The sequence below is a fragment of the Armigeres subalbatus genome, chromosome 1 (genome assembly GCF_024139115.2).
Source record: "Armigeres subalbatus isolate Guangzhou_Male chromosome 1, GZ_Asu_2, whole genome shotgun sequence".
In the NCBI taxonomy this organism is placed as follows: domain Eukaryota; kingdom Metazoa; phylum Arthropoda; class Insecta; order Diptera; family Culicidae; genus Armigeres; species Armigeres subalbatus.
This window is the reverse complement of record NC_085139.1, coordinates 131,368,548-131,387,079: the sequence shown is the minus strand read 5'-3', so window position 1 is coordinate 131,387,079 and position 18,532 is coordinate 131,368,548. Positions and strand designations below refer to the sequence as shown.

The 18,532-nt window shown below is 40.4% G+C and overlaps 1 protein-coding gene across 5 annotated transcripts in view; it reads left to right on the top strand.

The window, feature by feature from the left end:
* LOC134205131 (lateral signaling target protein 2 homolog) overlaps positions 1-17,932 on the top strand; it is a 97,609-nt gene extending 79,677 nt beyond the window's left edge. For all 5 annotated transcript variants that reach the window (XM_062680080.1, XM_062680079.1, XM_062680078.1 and 2 more), the window contains exon 5: positions 15,496-17,932. In XM_062680080.1, the coding sequence (XP_062536064.1) occupies positions 15,496-16,360 (865 nt within the window). In that variant the 3' untranslated portion in view covers positions 16,361-17,932. The remainder of the gene's footprint in view (positions 1-15,495) is intronic.
* Positions 17,933-18,532: the final 600 nt, after the last annotated feature.

The window sequence follows — 18,532 nt, the reverse complement described above, 5'->3', positions numbered from 1 at the left end:
TTGATACGTCTATTAATGACGATGGCGACCCCACCACAGGCGCTGTCAAGACGATCATTTCTGTAGATAAAATAGTTTGGATCTCTTTTAATGGAGAGTCCTGGTTTTAAATACGTTTCAGTTATAATGGCAATATGCACATTATGAACTGAAAGGAAGTTGAATAATTCATCTTCCTTACCCTTTAGAGAGCGGGCATTCCAATTTAGAACTTTCACACAATTATTTGGATCCATTGAAACGGAGTCCGATAACAATTTTTTGTGTGTACTTTATACCAACCTGAACAGCTTCAGGAATGGTATTTGCTTCAAACATTGCATCAATCATGTGATGCAATTGTTCAGTTAAAAAACAAAATCGGAAGCAGTCATGCTACCTGAATCGGCAACATGACCGTTATTTTCCGTTGGGACATGAGTATAAACCTCATTTTGAGAAGAGAAATTTTGTCTACCAGCAGCGATGTTTGCATACGTAGGTACATTGGAAAAATTGGAATTTACTGAAGTGCTTGCTACCCGTTGACGAGCGGCAAAGTTTGTTTGTGAATTTTGGTGGGTATGAATTGCTCGACCGGTAACTGGTTTCGAAATTTGAGCGTTTGAAAAATTTCTACCCGTCGAATCTGGGATCCGATTGGAATTTCCCGTCATAAATTTTGCACGGGAATTCAAAACTTTTTTGCGTGAAGGGCATTCCCAGAAATTGGATTTATGATTGCCCCCACAATTTGCACACTTAAATTTATTGGAATCTTCTCTCACAGGACATGCGTCCTTGGCGTGAGATGTTCCACCACAAATCATGCATTTAGCATCCATGTGACAATGTTTGGTTCCACGACCCCACTTTTGGCACTTACGGCACTGAGTGGGGTTTTGGAAATTTCCCCCAGGCCTGCGGAAATGTTCCCATGTAACACGGACATGGGACATAATACAGGCCTTTTCCAAACTTTTCATATTATTTAGTTCACTTTTGTTAAAATGAACTAAATAAAATTCTTGAGAAATGCCCCTTTGGGAAGTACTAGAGTGGGATTTCTTTTTCATCTTATTTACTTGGACTGGCGCAAATCCAAGTAATTGAAAAATTTCAATTTTAATCTCATCCAGTGATTTGTCATCACTGGGGAGACCTTTCAAGACGACCTTGAACAATCGCTCAGTTTTGTCGTCGTATGTGAAGAATTTATGGCGCTTCTCAGTTAAATACTGAAGAAGACGTTTGCGATCGTCAAAGGATCCCGGTAAAACGCGGCAGTCACCCTTCCTAGCAATCTGAAATGAAACCTTGATCCCCTGAAGGTTACTCAAGATTTTATTCCGAAAGCCAGAAAACTCGGCAACAGATACCACAATTGGCGGAATCCGTTGTTTCTTCGCATGAATCGAATCACCTGGGCTAGAGATAGATTCGATTTTCTCAAATTCGTCGTTAATCAAATCGAACTGATTGCTCAGTTCGATAGGAGATGAAATAATGTCAACGTTAGAGTTAGAAGGAATATCTGAACTCTCCAGCTTCCTTCTATTTTTTCCGCGCTTGGGCAGGACGGTCTTGAAACCTTGTTTCTTAGAAGGAAGTGGAGAATTCAGAGACTCCCCCTTCCTCTTGTTTTTATTAATACTCATTGTTGAGCGTGGAGACGTGGACGTGACCTTCTAAGAGGTTTTTTCCCAGAACGGTGTCCCTGCAGGATTACCACCGCTTGTCGAAATTTTACTTCCGCAAACGGGTCCAACGTAAAACGAAGGCACGGGTCCTTGCAAAGATCGTAACGGGATCAGTGGGTACAAATAGCGCTAAGAAGCACCGTTGAAATTAAAATAGCTTCGGGTAGTATTAAAAACTTCCTTCCGCAAAGAGAGAAAGAACCGCACAGCACGAAAGCACGATGCGGTCAGCGAACACCATCTTTGCAAGGTTGCTGTCCGGCATTCTTGCAATATGCCCGGTCCATCGTACCCTTTCGGCTTTAGCTACCTTCTGGATATTGGGTTCGCCGTAGAGCTGGGCGAGCTCTTGGTTCATTCTTTTAGGTCCGTCCGTTTTCACTCCGTCTTCTTGCACACCGCCAAAGATGGTCCTAAGCACCCGTCTCTCGGCTGCATTGACATGATTCCCCGATAACTATTTACGTCTCGCTAATTTTCTTTTTTTGTGAACAGGAAACATGTTAGCAGTCTTCCAGCATATGTCGAATAATAGCCGAATATCAGTTGAAAAGTTGTAAAAAGTAAATAAATAACGTCGTTTGTAAATTAAATGTTTATTGTAATTTTTACATGTCCTTAAATTACATAGTTATTGACAAAATTTAACATATTAATTGACTTCCAAATACTTGAAATTTCGTTTCATACACGTGAGCATTTGTCCATTCTCCGGAAGCAGCCGATTTCGATGCTGTTCATATATCAAGCCCTCCGTTGAGAACAACCTTTCGCTCACGATAGTACTAACCGCTTGGAAATTTTGAATACGTTTGGAAATTTGAATTTGTTTGTAGACCACCAAGCGAATGGATTTTGTTGCCGTTCAATATTATTCACCGATAAGTACTGCCTGAGCGTTGCAACATATGGGATCACTTCGGAAATGCACGAATCATCAGAGCTTTTATTTCGGGTAATTTCCTCGAAAGGTCTCAGGAATTCAAGAAGGCGACTGGTAATGTTCCATTCATCAAACTCTTCACATTGGACACTTCCCCCGCATAGTAGGTTACCGCAGGTCTTTGGTCATGCATGCGTTCCAACATGTAAAACGAAGAATTCCAACGTATACGAACGTCTTGCACAAGCTTCCTTTGTGGCAAATCATACTTTTCTTGAATTTCAAGCAATTTATTACAGGCCAACGGGGAATGGTTGAAATGAGTTACAATGTTCCGCGATTTCGTAATTGAATCTTTGATGACCCTCGAGCACGACCAACTGAAGAGTGTGAATGAAACATCCAACGTTTGGTAATTCAGCGTCATTTAATCCCTTCAGCATATTAGCCGCATTGTCACGAAAAATCAGATAAACATGATCTTTGTCGATTTTCCAGTCACTCAGCATTTCCATAATTTTAAGCCCGATTCTTTCCCCAGTGTGAGATCCTGGAAATTCACTTGAATTCAGTATGGCGTGCTGCATATTGGCAGCCCTTTCATCGAACCAAAGCGCAGTCAAGCTAATCACAGCTTTGTTGTTCGGAGACGACCAAATATCTGTCGTGAACGAGATGTAACCAATTTCCAATTTTAAATCGTCACTAATTGCTTTCTATTTTAACGAAAAACTCTCAGACCACAGATCGTTTATTTTCTGCCATTTTATCCTAAGCAAAATACTCGATATCGTCGGCAAATACAAAGCTCAAGAATCGAATCGACGGACACAAATTTGAAAAGAACAAAATGGAATAGAGGAAACAATTTTGCGCTTAAATTTTGACACTTGTACCTATATTTCTAAAAGCTTTTTGTTGAAGAGGTGAGCCAGCCCAGGACTGCAAACCTCTATAATAAAGAAATAAAAAAAAGCTTTTTGTATTCTTTGTTCAATTAATGCACAGAAAAAAGCCTTTTGATATATTAGTTTTGTTCAATGTAGCCGTTAGAATTCACTTAAAGTTGTTAACATAAAGTTTTCTACAAATTACTTCAAATTGCTTTTTTCATTTATTTCTCATGGCTGAACAACTTTAAGTAAATTCTATTCTATTCGGTGCATCTCTAGTGAAAACATCTTAAAATTTAATCGCAAACAGGCGACAAAGTGTCCTTCGGGGAATTAGACGCTTTCACCATGCAGCGCCATAGACGAAGGAAGAAGGGACGCGTATGCCATGGAGGATGGGAATCTCGTTTTTTCGGAACATGTCTGTCGATTACGTAATCCAGTACATGAGAGAATGTGAGAGCTGCATACTCGATATCGTCGGCAAGAATCGTTTTCCAGTCTATACTGGTCAGTACATCGACGATGCTGGGGTGATCGGCCTTCAGAAAGTTGTATTTTACAGAAATAGGACAGTCGTCGAAGTTTTCCAATCCCTCAGGGATAGAAACAACTCAAGGTGGATGATGGGGTAATTTTTTCCTACCAATGCACAATGTCGTCGTCGGCCACGTCGTAAAATTAGGAGGAAAAAATTATTTTCACCATAATGATAATATTTTAGGATCAAAGTGTCTTCAGCAAAGTCAAAGCTTATTATTTGAGCTTTATTTTGAAGTTTGTTGCAATAGGGTGGCCCCACTTCATTTTGAGATAAAATTTTTAACTTCTAGAAACTTTATTCAAATAGGCGTAACTGTATTTGACCTTGAAAATTTAAACGACTCCTACTCTCACTATTCAGCATATTTCGTTCAACTGACATTACTGTATGATAGATTGCAATCTATTCTTTCTGTTGGGTACATTAGTTGACCAAGATAGTTTGAATTAAGAGCACCCTCGCCATTCCAAAAATCAAGATCAGAATCAATTACGCCCATTTGAAAAAAAATCCTAGACTTCTCTATTTCTAATTTTAGCATTGTACGATGTTCTAGAAAGTTGTTCCTTATTTAATTTTGATGCACTTTGCTGAAGAAACCATTGTTGTACGTCGTTTGTATCATTTGTTATGATAATTTTAAATAATTATGTTAGGGTGACCCTAAAAGATCAATATTTTGATTGTAACTTTTCAGTTTTTATATTGATAGAAGTGACGTCTTCTACAAAGTTTTAGAGAATAAAAAAATGCACGTTTTGGTTACATATTCGAGTGAATCCATTGGTGGATTGCAGAGATATCACTGTTTTTCGTGAAAAAATCTGTTGTTTTCAAATGCCTGTATTTTTGAATGGGGGGAAAAGGGGATCCATTTTTTCCCTGGGTTATACAGAGGAAGGGCTAAGGATTGCTCTGCATATTTTGGTATTGGGGAATTTAAGGGAATTTGAAAAAAAAATCCGCCCGAATCGTCATATTATATATTTCCAGCGCATCTTCACTCAATATACCGATTGGTAGAATGGCATGTTCAATAATATCAACGCTTATCAACGTGACAATTTCACTGAACAGACCGTAATCGTAGGTTGTTTACAGGGTGTTCAATAAGTTCGAATACAAATGTTTGATCATTGTGTTTGTAAGCTTATTGACACACCCTTTAAAATCGTTAGGGTGGTATGGAAAATTAGGTTTTTCGAGCGTAATTTTTTATTTAACTTTTATCTGGATATATATTAGGGTGGTTCAAAAATTCGATTTTTCTCCACACCGATCACTCAATTCTGTCCCATGTTCTGAGTGTCCTCCGCGAATTTGAGCGAAATTGAACATCTGATTTAGCACGAGCCGTTTCAAGTTTGCATGGGAATTAGTATGGGGAAGTGGATTTTTCATCCTACTGATTATGGCGCTTCCCCATACAGCGCTGGCGAAAAAAGAACCCACATGGCCAAAATCGCATGTTGATTAATCGTTCCAATAACTTGTAATCGGTTTTAATCCAGCTGGCAAATCTTTGGTTATGATTATTGAACTTCCGAAGCGCATCACTGATACGTGCAGTGCAACATAGTAGCCTGATTTTGTCAGTGCTATCTTTCGCGCAAAGAGCAGCCATGTTGCCTGTGAAGTAGTTTCGCGGTTAGCTCCAAAGAACTACCACATAAATTTAAATCGATTACTAAATATTCGAACGATTATCCAAGTGATTTATTTAGGATTCCTTTTGGCTATGTGGGTTCTGTTTTCGCCAGCGCTTAATTGGGAAGCGCCATAATCATTATGATGAAAAGTTCACTTTGCCCGTACTAATTCCCATGCAAATTTGAAACGGCTCGTGCTAAATCAAATCGGACACTCAGAACATGGGACAGAATTGAGTGATTGGTGTGGAGAAAAATCGAATTTTTGATCCACCCTAATATATATCTAGATAATTATATTTTCCGTACCACCCTAGCGATTTAAAAGTAAAATCGATTGAACGAGTGATGTAAACAACCTACGATTACGGTCTGGTCAGTAAAGTGGTCACGTTGATAAGCATTGATATTATTTAACATGTTATTCTACCAATCGGTATATTAAGTGAAGATGCGCTGGAAATATATAAGGAAATTATGATAACTATATTTATTTATTTATTTAAGGCCTACATCAACAGACTACTTATGTCCTAATGATGGTAATAAAAAAAAAAAAAGATATAAGTATACATATCGTCAAAAACTTAAAAAAAAAAAAAATGGACACAAACACTAAAACAGCTATCTATTGCGAAGTGAAAAATTCTTTGAATCTTCGACGCAGCGTCTGACGAGGCAGGTTGAAGTCGAATATTGTAGAAACCCTGTTGAATATACGCTGTAATCCTTCAATACTACCGTTCATACTGTAGTTAGTCCGACGGAATGGCATTCTTAACATAGCGTTATTGCGAAGTGTTCTCGGCTGTACGTTAATATTAATCTGTTCCAAAATGTCACTACAATCTATTCGGCCTTGCAAAACGTCTGCAACAAGTACAGCTCGAGCGGTGTTACGGCGTTCTCTTAGCGGCTCCAGATCGATAAGCCGACAGCGGCTTTCATAACTTGGCAGGCGTAATGGATCTCTCCACGGTAGTCTACGCAGAGCAAATCGTAGGAAGCGTCGTTGCACGGACTCAATTCGTTCGGCACCGTTCGTATAATTGGGATTCCAAACGGCGGAGCAATACTCCAGTATCGACCGCACCAGTGAGCAATACAAAGACTTTAGACAGTAAATGTCAGAAAATTCTTTACCCATCCGAAAGATGAAGCCCAGGGTTTTGGAAGCCTTACCTACAACGTATGAGATATGCATTTTGTACGTCAGCTGGGAATCCAAAATTACGCCCAAGTCTTTGACATGACTCAGACGTTCTATGCTGGTATTCAAAAGCGTGTAGTCGAATCTAACGGGATTTTTAATCCGAGAAAAGTGATCATCGAGCATTTTGCCGGATTGACTATCATACGGTTGACGTTACACCAATTGGCAAACGATTCTAACTGACGTTGAAGGAAATAGCAATCTTCGATGGATTGGATTTGCAAGAACATTTTCAGGTCATCAGCATACGATAGGCGGGGAACTTCGAGTACAAAATTCACGTCATTGAAATATAGTAGGAAGACTAACGGACCCAAATGACTTCCTTGGGGTATTCCCGATGTAGCCACGAAGGAATCAGATCTGCAGTCGCCGATAGCAACCGTTAGTTGGCGGCCGGATAGATATGATCGGAACCATTCCAATAGAGTGCCATTTACTCCTAACTTGTCTAATTTGGCGATAGCGATGCAGTGGTTTAACTTATCAAAAGCAGCTGACAGATCTGTGTAGATGACATCTGTTTGAGCTCTTTTCGTCATGCTGTTCGTGATGAAAGATGTAAGGCACAATAAATTAGTACTAGTGGAGCGACCGGCTATGAATCCATGCTGAGTTTCAGACAGATACTGCTTGCTGTGGGAAAGCAGAGGATCCATCACAACGAGTTCGAACAGTTTTGATATTGCACTCAGCGAAGTTATTCCTCGATAATTGTCCACGTCACGTTTGTTCCCTTTCTTGTGCACAGGAAACATTTGTGCAATCTTCCAACATGAAGGAAAGATACCACTGGATAAGGAAAGCCGAAACAGGAGGAGCAACGGATACTGCAAACTGGAAATGTGTCTTTTCAGGAAATTGGATGGAATACCATCGGGACCAGGTTTGATCGATGACTTTAGTTTTGATGCAGCAGAGGAGATCATTTCTTCGCTGATGTCGATAACACCTAGTACATGGCCATATAGGGAACATTGTCTGCTGCGTGATGTACTTCGTTGTCGGTAAGCTGTTCATCGGTAAAACGTCAGCAAACTTTAACGAAAACAGTCTGCAGATCTCCTGCAGTGATGATACAGTTTCGCCCTTAAATGTCATAGAGGAAGGTAGGCCAGATTCCCCGCGTTGCTTGTTGACATGATTCCAAAACAGTTTAGGATGCGTTTTGAGATTGGTTTGGATCTTACTTTGATATCGGGAATAGCATATACGACTGACCCGTTTATAGGCGTTGTTGAGTCTGACGTAGTGATCCTTTAAGGAAAACGTGCGGTATTTAGTGTATTTCCTTAAGGCGGCTCTCTTGGCAGTTTTAAGTTCTCTTAATTCCCGAGTGTACCAGGACGGATGAGAGCTATTCTTGTGTACTTTTTGGGAACATGTCGGTCAATAACGTATGCCAAGATATGCGAGAAAGTCGACGCAGCATTTTCGACATTATCGGCAAGTATAGCGTCCCAAGGCATATCAGATAGTACGTCGACAATGCTTTGATGATCGGCCTTCTGAAAGTTGTATGATACGGAAGCGGAAATACATTGAACTCGTTGGCCAGGCTCACGGGAATTCGGACAACTAAAGGAGGGTGATGAGGGACGAGCTTAACCATGGGAGCTGGAGCTGCGGCGATGAACGGGGCGACATCTTGCTTGCTCACAAAACATAAGTCCACGCAACGTTGATTCTCATTCGCTACACGATTGATTTGAGATAGCATCGCCGTGCTGTAGTCATCGAGAAGATGCAAAGCACCCTGAGTGAAATACTGACCGATGTCCATCGGGATAGAGGAAACCATTGTGAGACTGTCTCCACGAAACACCGGAAAGATTAAAGTCGCCAATGACAAGAAGCTCATCCGCCGCTGCCATACCCTCGACTACGGTGAAGACGGAACGGCAGTGGGTATCTAAGTAGTCAACGTCACGTGTTCTATCTGGAGGTATGTACACGGCACAAAGGAAAATGGCGCTCTTCTTCAATTGGATGGATATCCAGACTTGCTCCAAACATTGCCACGAGGAATTTTCAATTAGCCTTGCCTTCAAACCACGCCGTACAGCAATGATGACACCGCCACCAGTAGATTTCCTACTATTTTCAGGATTTCGGTCACACCGATACGCTTCGTATTCAGTACCAAACACTTGACTCGAGAGTGTGCGATCATCAAGCCAAGTTTCGATCAGGACAATAACATCGTAGCACTGAGCTGATGTTGCTAGACGATAGCTGTCTACTTCTGAGTTGATACCGCCTACGTTTTGGTAGTAAATCAAGAGATCATCGGTGTCGCGATCGATCGACCTGGTTGATGATACTACCGGAGAACTGCTGGAAGTTAGATCCGAATCAGGCAGCGAATGTTCATTGTTGCATAGGTACTTGCCTGGAGTAACGTGCTGGAGATTTCAATCCACATCTAAACTCAGGGCCAGGACGACTTGGATGAACTCTGGCAGCAGATGGCGCGACTGAGATAGAGGGACTGGAAAAATCTCCCGAGAAGCTTACTGCGGTGCGTCCTGGACACTCTGCAGAGGCGACTGGCCAGCAAGCGACGATGGGCGAATAGGAGGGCGTGGAGATATGCGAGATACATTGTTCACTAGAATACAGTGCAGCTTTAGGAACAGACCCATTTGAATGTTGTTCATACTTGCCGAACACAGGAGTTCGGAAGACCCCATTTCTAGCCCCAAACGCAGGACCAGGACGACTGATGAACGCTGGCGGGAACGGCTCGACTGCGTTGGGGGGATCCGGGGCTTCCTCAATGCTAGCGGCAAGCGTGCGTCCCAGTGATGATACAGAAGAGGCACCAACGGGAGTAACGGGAACCAACGGATTGATGGTCAATGTAGCACACGATAAATCCGGATTGTCTATTGTCTCTATGGGGCTGATACTACCGAGAGCGCTGGAAAACGGAGATTGTTCAGGCAGAGCAGTGTTACCTTCATGTGTATACTTGCCTGCAAAGGGAGTGCGGCACCGAGCTCAAACACAGGACCGGAACGGCTGAAGATCGCTGGCAGGAATGGCTCGACTGTGATGAGTCGACTAGGGGCTTCCTCAGTACTGATGGCAAGCGTGCGTCCCGGTAGTGAAGATGATGTAGGTTCGTTGAAATAAGTTAACCTTCTAGATTTATTCCGGATAAGGGTGTCGTAAACTGGGACGAGCCGGCTTCGGGCGAAATCGTGATGGTTGGCGTATTCAGCAGAGGCAAGAACATGTTTTTTGAGCTGTTGTCTTCGAATTCGCGAAATAAAATTCCTTTGGGCCAGGTTTGAGTGTCAAGAGCTGCTTCTCGAAACTTGGGGTCGATTCCGATTTTGTAGGAAACGAAGCTCAGACGACTAGTGTCGATGCCTCTTTTTACAAGAGGAATCACTCTAACAGCTTCCTCACACTTTAAACAATCCTTTACTAGCTTTTCAACAGCTTCCAATTTAGCGCTTGGATGGATACGAGAAAGGTAAACCCAAAACAGTTGAATTGGCTCAGGTACGGTTATTACGCTGGCGTCGGGAACTATTTTCGTGCCACCAAGAAGAGGTTTATGCGATCCTATGTCTTCTTGACGACGTCTTTTGAATGGAGATTGTCGGGTAGAGCCACTTTGTTGTTGAAGGACCGGAGAAGATGCAGCAATGCGTTTGGTTAGCTGAGCGATTTGTTGACCATGTTTTGTTAGTTCCATCCTAATTTCTTCGTGCGCGGATTCCTGCTTCTCAGTGATAGTGTTAACAACATCACTGAATGACGAAACAGCGGATTTGAATCGAACCATCTTCATAAGTTTCGCACACTCATCACACATCCACATGAGGTTTTGGTTCTCATGGACGATTTTGATAAACGACTTGTTGAGTTTTTTATCGGTGCACCTATAGTGTACCATTCTTTCGCAGAAAGCCATGCAAGTAATACCCTCGTCGTCAGCTTTAACTGGCCTCGCGCAGTAATCACAAGCGGATGACATCGTCGATGGAGATGCTCTTAAACTTGCAGTGTGGATGTACGGTAGCCGAAAAAGTGCAGTTAGGGGATAGTGCGAATAGATTGCAAAACAAAACAGTCACAAGTCACAACAATATCACTATCAGGGAAGCGATGATAAACGATCGATTCGCAATATTTATCACTGACCATCCAACACAAATTTCACAACACTAAGTACAACGAGTCAAAAGCAATGAAATGTCACAAAATGGTAAAATAATCACAGCAAGTTACACAACTAAATAAGCGATACAAAAGACACACAATTCGAAGTGCTACTTCCAATGGGATCCAGAGATAAAAAAAAACATTCTGTTTCTTGACGAATTGGGCGGAATTTTTGGTTTTATAACACTTATAGAACTGATGATTTTGATTTCCTCGCACATAAAGCCATTTTTTTAAATGAGGGAAAAACCTCAAATTCCCTTAAATTCCCCAATACCAAAATATGCAGAGCAATTCTTAGCCCTTCCGCAGTATAACCCAGGGAAAAATGGATCCCCTTCAAAAAAACAGGCATTTGAAAAAAACAGATTAAAAAAAAACAGTGATATCTCTGCAATCTACCAATGAATTCACTCGGTTATGTAACCAAAACGTGCATTTTTGTTATGCTCTAAAACTTTCTAGTAGACGTCACTTCGATAAAAACTAAATCTAAAAAGTTACAATCAAAATATTGATTTTTTAGGGTCGCCATAACATAATTATTTAAAATTATCATAACAAATGATACAAACGACGTACAACAATGGTTTCTTCAGCAAAGTGCCTCAAAATTAAATAAGGAACAACTTTCTAGAACATCGTACAATGCTAAGATTAGAAATATAGAAGTTAAAAATTGTATCTCAAAATGTAGTGGGGCCACCCTGTTGCAACAAACTTCAAAATAAAGCTTAAATAATAAGCTTTGACTTTGCTGAAGACACTTTGATTCTAAAATATTATCATTATGGTGAAAATAATTTTTTCATCCTAATTTCACGACGTGGCCCACTGTGCAATGGAGCTACGAGTCTCTGGCACGCACAAAACGTTGGTTCTCGTCAATACCGTGATTGGTTTCAATCAGGGGGGCTGCACTGTAGCTGTCGATTAGATTGAATCCCCTGCGTGGAGTGATGAATTTTAGCCGTTATGATAAAGAAATCCATTGTTTGACGGCTAGGTTGAAATCTCCGAGAACAATAACCTCGTCACATAATTTTAATTTCCCTATCAGCACAGAACTGAAATTAGAACGCAATCACCAGAAGACTTTCGGCTGTTCCGTGAATTACAATCGCAGCGATGGACCTCGTAACCGTAACTTGGTTACGATGGTTGAGAGAGTACTGCAATTGAGCCAGGTCTCGGTAAGCACGATAACGTCATAGCATTGCGCGGAAGTTGCTAGATGGTAGTAGGTTATGTTAGAATTAATCCCGCCAGTATTTTGATAATGAAGCAGTAGATTATCACGGCGCCGGTTACCGATGTAGAGTGTTGAATGTAGATGGATGAGGCAAGCGGAGTAAGCGTTTCACAATTCACAGCTATCCTCTGGGCCATGACGACTTTGGAAAACTCTGGCAGCTACAGGTGCGACTGAGTGGGCCTCGTGAGTCTCAACATAACATGAATCACTAAAATTAGAGGCATTCGAAGCAGCATGACGGAGCGAAAGTTCTGATGATGCACTTGCCTAGAATAGCAACCCAACAAACAATTTTAGTTGAATAAGTTATTTTTTTAGCTGTAGAAGACTATTTTTGATTAAATAAGCGCTCTGCTAGCTTGCAATGTGTGTTGGGAATATGTGCCGGCAACTTGAAAGATAGCTGACAGGAACAAGAATGAGTTAGAGGAACCGAAGAAGACTTCCAAAACTCTTTCTACGCAGCGTTCTGGAATAGGTATAGTTGAAGTAATAAAATGTTCGGATGTCGTAGGAATCAATTCATCTGATTTCGGCATCGTCGTGTTCTGGATATGGGGGAATTCGTCAGGCGAAGAATGACTCGAGTATTGAGAATACTTGATGTTGGACGGTCGGCTTTATTAGATGCTCGAGTCAGATGAAAAAGTATGCGGACCGGTTATGAAGTATTTTTTATATACACCTTGGGACCACAACAAATGGAGCCGAGGGCCTCATACAGCCCGTGGGCCGTGCGTTTGGCAGTCCTGGTAACTACGTTGGAGGCGACACTGAAAATATTCGGTCAGCATGGTTTTGATGTAGATGAATTTGTCGTTTGCAGGAATAGGCTTGATAGTCGACCGCAATTGACCGTATAGTATATGAGCAAATCAAACCACCTTCTTTTTGCCAGTAGAGATATCAGCTTCCACACTTATACTCTTCCCTCCATCTTCATACGGGAGTTTGACAAAAGGAAGGTCGTGAGATTTATATCATTGCAAATACTACCCTCCACTGCTATAACAGAATGTTATGCCTGCCGTATCCTAATAAACGGAAATATCAAATCTGTACTTTTGCCTCTAATTCTAAAATGAATAGCAATAGAGCACGCCGGTCATGTGCAAATGCATGTAAATTAAGGAATAGTTAGAAAAATATTGACGTGAGGTACTCGTTTGATGGACACTTCCATGAGAAATCAGTTTTTGATGTGAAAAGGGAAAACGTTAATAGCAGGGTTAGTTTTGGTAAACGATATGCTAGAAGGAGCCTGTATGGGGCTGTCCATATACCACGTAGACAGGTTTTGGTCAGTTTTAGATACCCCCCTCCTCCAGCGTGGACATTTGCCCATATAAATTTCCAAAAAATTGTAAGAACTAGACACTCACCATTCCTACCCTCCCCCTAATATGTATCACGTGAACATTTTAGGGGTGAGGGTAGGAATGGTGAGTGTCCACGAATGGTGATGGACACTGACAGCCAGGGATGGAATGCTCCTCAGAGCAAATCAGGAGAAGAAAAAAAATGCTCACTGCTCTCGACACACGAATCTTTGCTCTTCTCTTTTGTACTTTTGCGTTTCTCTCTTTTTCGGGTTGCTCCGAAATATATTCATTTCTCAATGATAACTAAATGGTTTGACTCAATGAGATGAGGAAAAAGTTGCTCATTGAGTATCTTTGAGCCTCTTTTCTCGAAGGACAGAATTGGTGGTGGCGTATAAATTTATGATAATTAGTTGGCTAATCTAAAGGGTAGCCAGTAGGTAATTGTATTTATTTATCGTGTTTGTTTAGAAAACAATTCAATCACTGTCATAATGCGGGTTAAGGACTGCTTCATTTTATTTCTACACGATGAAGACATTCTCTTGAAAGAGCTTAGTATATTTTAATCAAAATTGAAGCAGTCGAACAAATCTTGTATTTATCGGTCAAAATGGTATACACTGGGGTCATGCGGTTTAATAAGACCGATTTGCAAGATTTCCTCACCAATCGATTCGGCTTGGGCTCCGCTGTGTATTCAAAAAGTTTGCAAATCTGGTGGGGGGAGCTGGAAAACTGTCTAAATACAATATTAGGGCCAGTTGGGAGAAAACCCAATGCGATCGCACATAAAACGATCTAGAGTGCGGCGCTGCAATGAACACAACAATTGACAGGAATGCAAAATAATACAACCCCGAGCAAGCTCGGGTACGTTCAACTAATCTCTATATACAAAAATGAGTTTGCATTTCCTTTGAGGCAATATAAATCACGAACGAGTGGACCAATTTACAAGATTCTCTCAGTAATCGATTTGTCTTAGGATCAACTGTATTTGTACATACTAATAGTTGATCAATTTGCTGGGGAAAGATTGGGAAGTTGACTAAATGCAACGGATTAATAAGTTCTGAAGAAAGCCATCAAACTCGGAACTGAAATCGATCTAGAGTGCGACGCCTCAATCAACTAAATGATTGACAGATCAAAAATAAAACCCGAGAGAGATCTGACAGTTCGTCTAGTATAAGATAATTTCGTCAATAATCTCTTTGCACTTCAAATTGTAATTGCTAACCAGATAAATGTTAAATTGCCTACATCAAGCTGCCTATTGCTTAGAAGCAGTAAATAATTAATGTAAAGATAGAACGGTGTTCATTTCTACCCGTTCATGGATGCTATACACGGTCCCTATTCTTATGCTGGTCTCATAAAAGTACGAATGTGTAAGACTGTTGTGCGGGTAGCGATGGTATGACAGAAGTGTGCTTTCATTTAACTGTACGTTCAGTTGGAAAGAACAACAAAAATGATGCTCCTCAAAGAGGCTCATTGAGACAAACGGTTTCTCTCAAAGAGAGCCGCTCCTCATTTTTCCCACAACGAAGAGCATCTTTTTTGTATGTTTTGATCATATCCGTGATATGTTGTTGCTCACTTTTGATGAACTTTTTTTTGCTCATTGAGCTCATTGTGCGAGCAAATGCCAAGCCTGCTGACAGCCCATAGAGACCGAAGTCGAGTGAGAACTGTTACGCATATTTTTACTCTTAATGCTATCATAAATTGGGTGGCAATAGTAGCTATGTAATGTTATATGAATCACCATGTTTTATAATTTAGATCGGTTATTGAGCCGTAGTATACCGATATCCTATTTATGTTGAAAAGGTGCCACTCAACTCTAAACTATTGTCTTTCCTCTTCCAGAACCACGGAAAACTTGCTGCACAGGCTGTTTGTATGCATAGCAGGGGTCGCCGATCAGCTGCAGACCAACTTTGCCGCTGACCTACGCCAGATGCTCAAGAGTGTGTTCATCATAAATTCATCGCCTCCAGAACCCGAGGAGCCGCCAGAGCCGGCCACAACATCAAGTGATAAACCTAAGGAACCGGACCCAACGGATCTGTTTGAGTTCCGAGCTAGTGAACAGGATGTGATAACACCTGGTCAAAACAGTGGTGGATCGAGTCAAAGCATTTATTCAGCCGAGGAAGTGAATCCAGAAGATCCCCATGACTCAGTATTTGGTTCACCAGGTTCCTCCCCCCTTAGAGCGGCTTCTGCTCCGCGTACGATGATGACCACTTCAGAAAGTGGTAGCGTAACAGTAAATGTGTCTGTTTCAGTTGTTACTGGCGGTAGTTCTGGCTCCAGTCGAAGCACCCAAGAAAGGAGCGTAAGCCTAAGTGAAACGTCGATCGTTGTAGAAGGAAATAGTGGCAGCGCAGGTTCAAATCTACGTGATAGCCACAGGAGACACAGTGCAATTGGGTCAAAAGGAGAATACGGTCGTAGTCGCTCCAGCCCAAATAGTCCGGTCAATGGAGTATCAATTGAAGAACGACGCATGCCAGAGGCGCCTCCTCGTTGGATTCCCGATGGGGATGCACCACGCTGCATGGCGTGTGCCTCATCTTTTACACCTTTTCGAAGACGACATCACTGCCGAAATTGCGGCGGAGTTTTCTGCGGTGTGTGTTCGAGCGCCTCGGCGCCACTACCCAAATACGGACTGACCAAGGCGGTACGGGTTTGCCGAGATTGCTACGTTCGTGAAGTGGGAACTTAGATGTTTGCAACGTCATAAGCTATAATCCCTTTCAGTTATCTGTTATTAGTTTTCGAGTGTGGCAAGTTATTTTTAATGTATATTGTAAAGCTTGTTTTTGGTTTTTTATTACCTAACTATGACTTGTCTATAAACATATTTGTACTTTACATTACATAAACTGAAATAAGAAAATCAGCTGATTATGTTTTCTATTGATAATCTTGAAACTTATTAAAACAAATAGCCAATTTCTCCATTCAAAGGATTTGTACAGACCGGTATTAACATTCTTTCATACTACCAATTGCGTGAGAGGTGTTAGATAAATGTGTTCATTTGGAATTTTCTATTCTATGAAGATCAAAACGTACATTTGAATACAAACAAATATTTTCAAATCATTGAATACCTTTACGTAACTTTAATGTATATTTTATAACATTTCACCAGAATATTATAGTTTGTTCATTTCTTTACATAGAATTTTACAAGTACTCGTGGTATGGCCATGCATTTTATATTAGAAATGCGCAGTTTATTCATCAATATATTCCTAATGTATTCAAATGTACATATTGACCATAGTGTTCTATCTATCACAAAACATAAAACATAACATTTATAGTGCTTGAGTATTAAGTCGTACTTTAGTTGCTATATTTTTTGATATGTAACTGCAACTAGGCAATCCCATAATCTAAAGAAATCAATCAAAACTTATATCGACGAAAAGTAACATTAGACTTGTTATCTAGGCACTATAAAAATGATCCAATCTTGGTCTCACAGGTATTTCAAATTGCCCTGTTTTATGAACAAAATATGACAAACTCATTATGATACATTCCTTCTCAAAGCGATAAAACCCAAATCATTGGATCTGAAAGACTTATATTATTGAGACAATTTTTTGCAGCTATGGTTCAAAATTCAGTATACTTTAGTTACATATTCTCTAATGTTGTTCTGTAAACAGGGATTATCAAAATCACAACGTAAACAATAGTATAATTTCAGTTTATCTTTTTTGCATAGCTCAAAGTTTCTTTTAAAGTTAGTAATCAAGATATGGTTAGCAAAGAAACGTGTATCATGTAGCATAACACGCGTTAAATAAGCACTGTTTTGACTAAAGTATTGAAAATCTAACAAATATAATCATATTTTTATAAAAAACGGAAATGATAATGTTTTGTGACTGCATACCAATGCTGAAAACTATTCGAGTGATATCTTTTTTACAAGGAAAACTAAAACATTTTATTATTTCCGATAACAAGGTAGTTCAATACTTTTGTGAATAGAACGAAATTATTAAGAAAAAATCAAACAAGCGTGGGTATATTTCATAAAAACAACAAAAAATCAAAAGAAAAAAAACATGTATCATCTACTGTATATCTCAAACAAGATTGAAATGAACATAATGCAAGTTAAATAAGTCAACCCCCTAATATCTGTTAAAGAAAAATGGTGAGTCATAAGCTAAGGTACATTGTGATTGTGTAAGCATTGCGGCAATGTTATAAATGCAGGAAAGCGAAGAAATTGCTAAAAAAAATCATTAAAAAGCCAATTGTTTCCAAAGTATATGCGTGTTTTCATTTATAATTGAATTAAATTCGATTTTGTAATATCACTGTGCTGTCCTCCCCTTTGATCCCGAATGTTTTTGGATTCGTACAAATAGAAAGTTGACAAAGTAGCATTGTTGTGCATAAGTTGTGTTTCCTACTTTGATGTCTATATTTTCAAACAAGCACATACAATTATGGTGTAGGTTTGGTTAGTTTGGCTTAGAAACCTCGCAGTTAATAACTGTGGAAGCGCTTAATGAACACTAAGCTGCGAGGCGGCTCTGTCCCAGTGTGAGGATGTAATGCCAATAAGAAGAAGAAGAAGAAGAAGAAGGTATGGTTAAATAATAACTTAAATAATAAATACCGGTACGAAAACGAAAACGAATTTCGCTCTGTGTACTATTCTTCCGGTGGCTTTATATGGTCATAAAACATAGACGTTAAAGAATGCTGATCGGAGAGGTTTCGGAGTATTTGAGCGTAAGGTGCTGCGGACTATACTCGGCGGTAAACGAGAGAACGGCATCTGGCGGCGTCGCATGATTCACAAGTTATATGTATCGGATGTATAAAGGGATGGATATTGTTAGACTTATACAACACTGGAAAC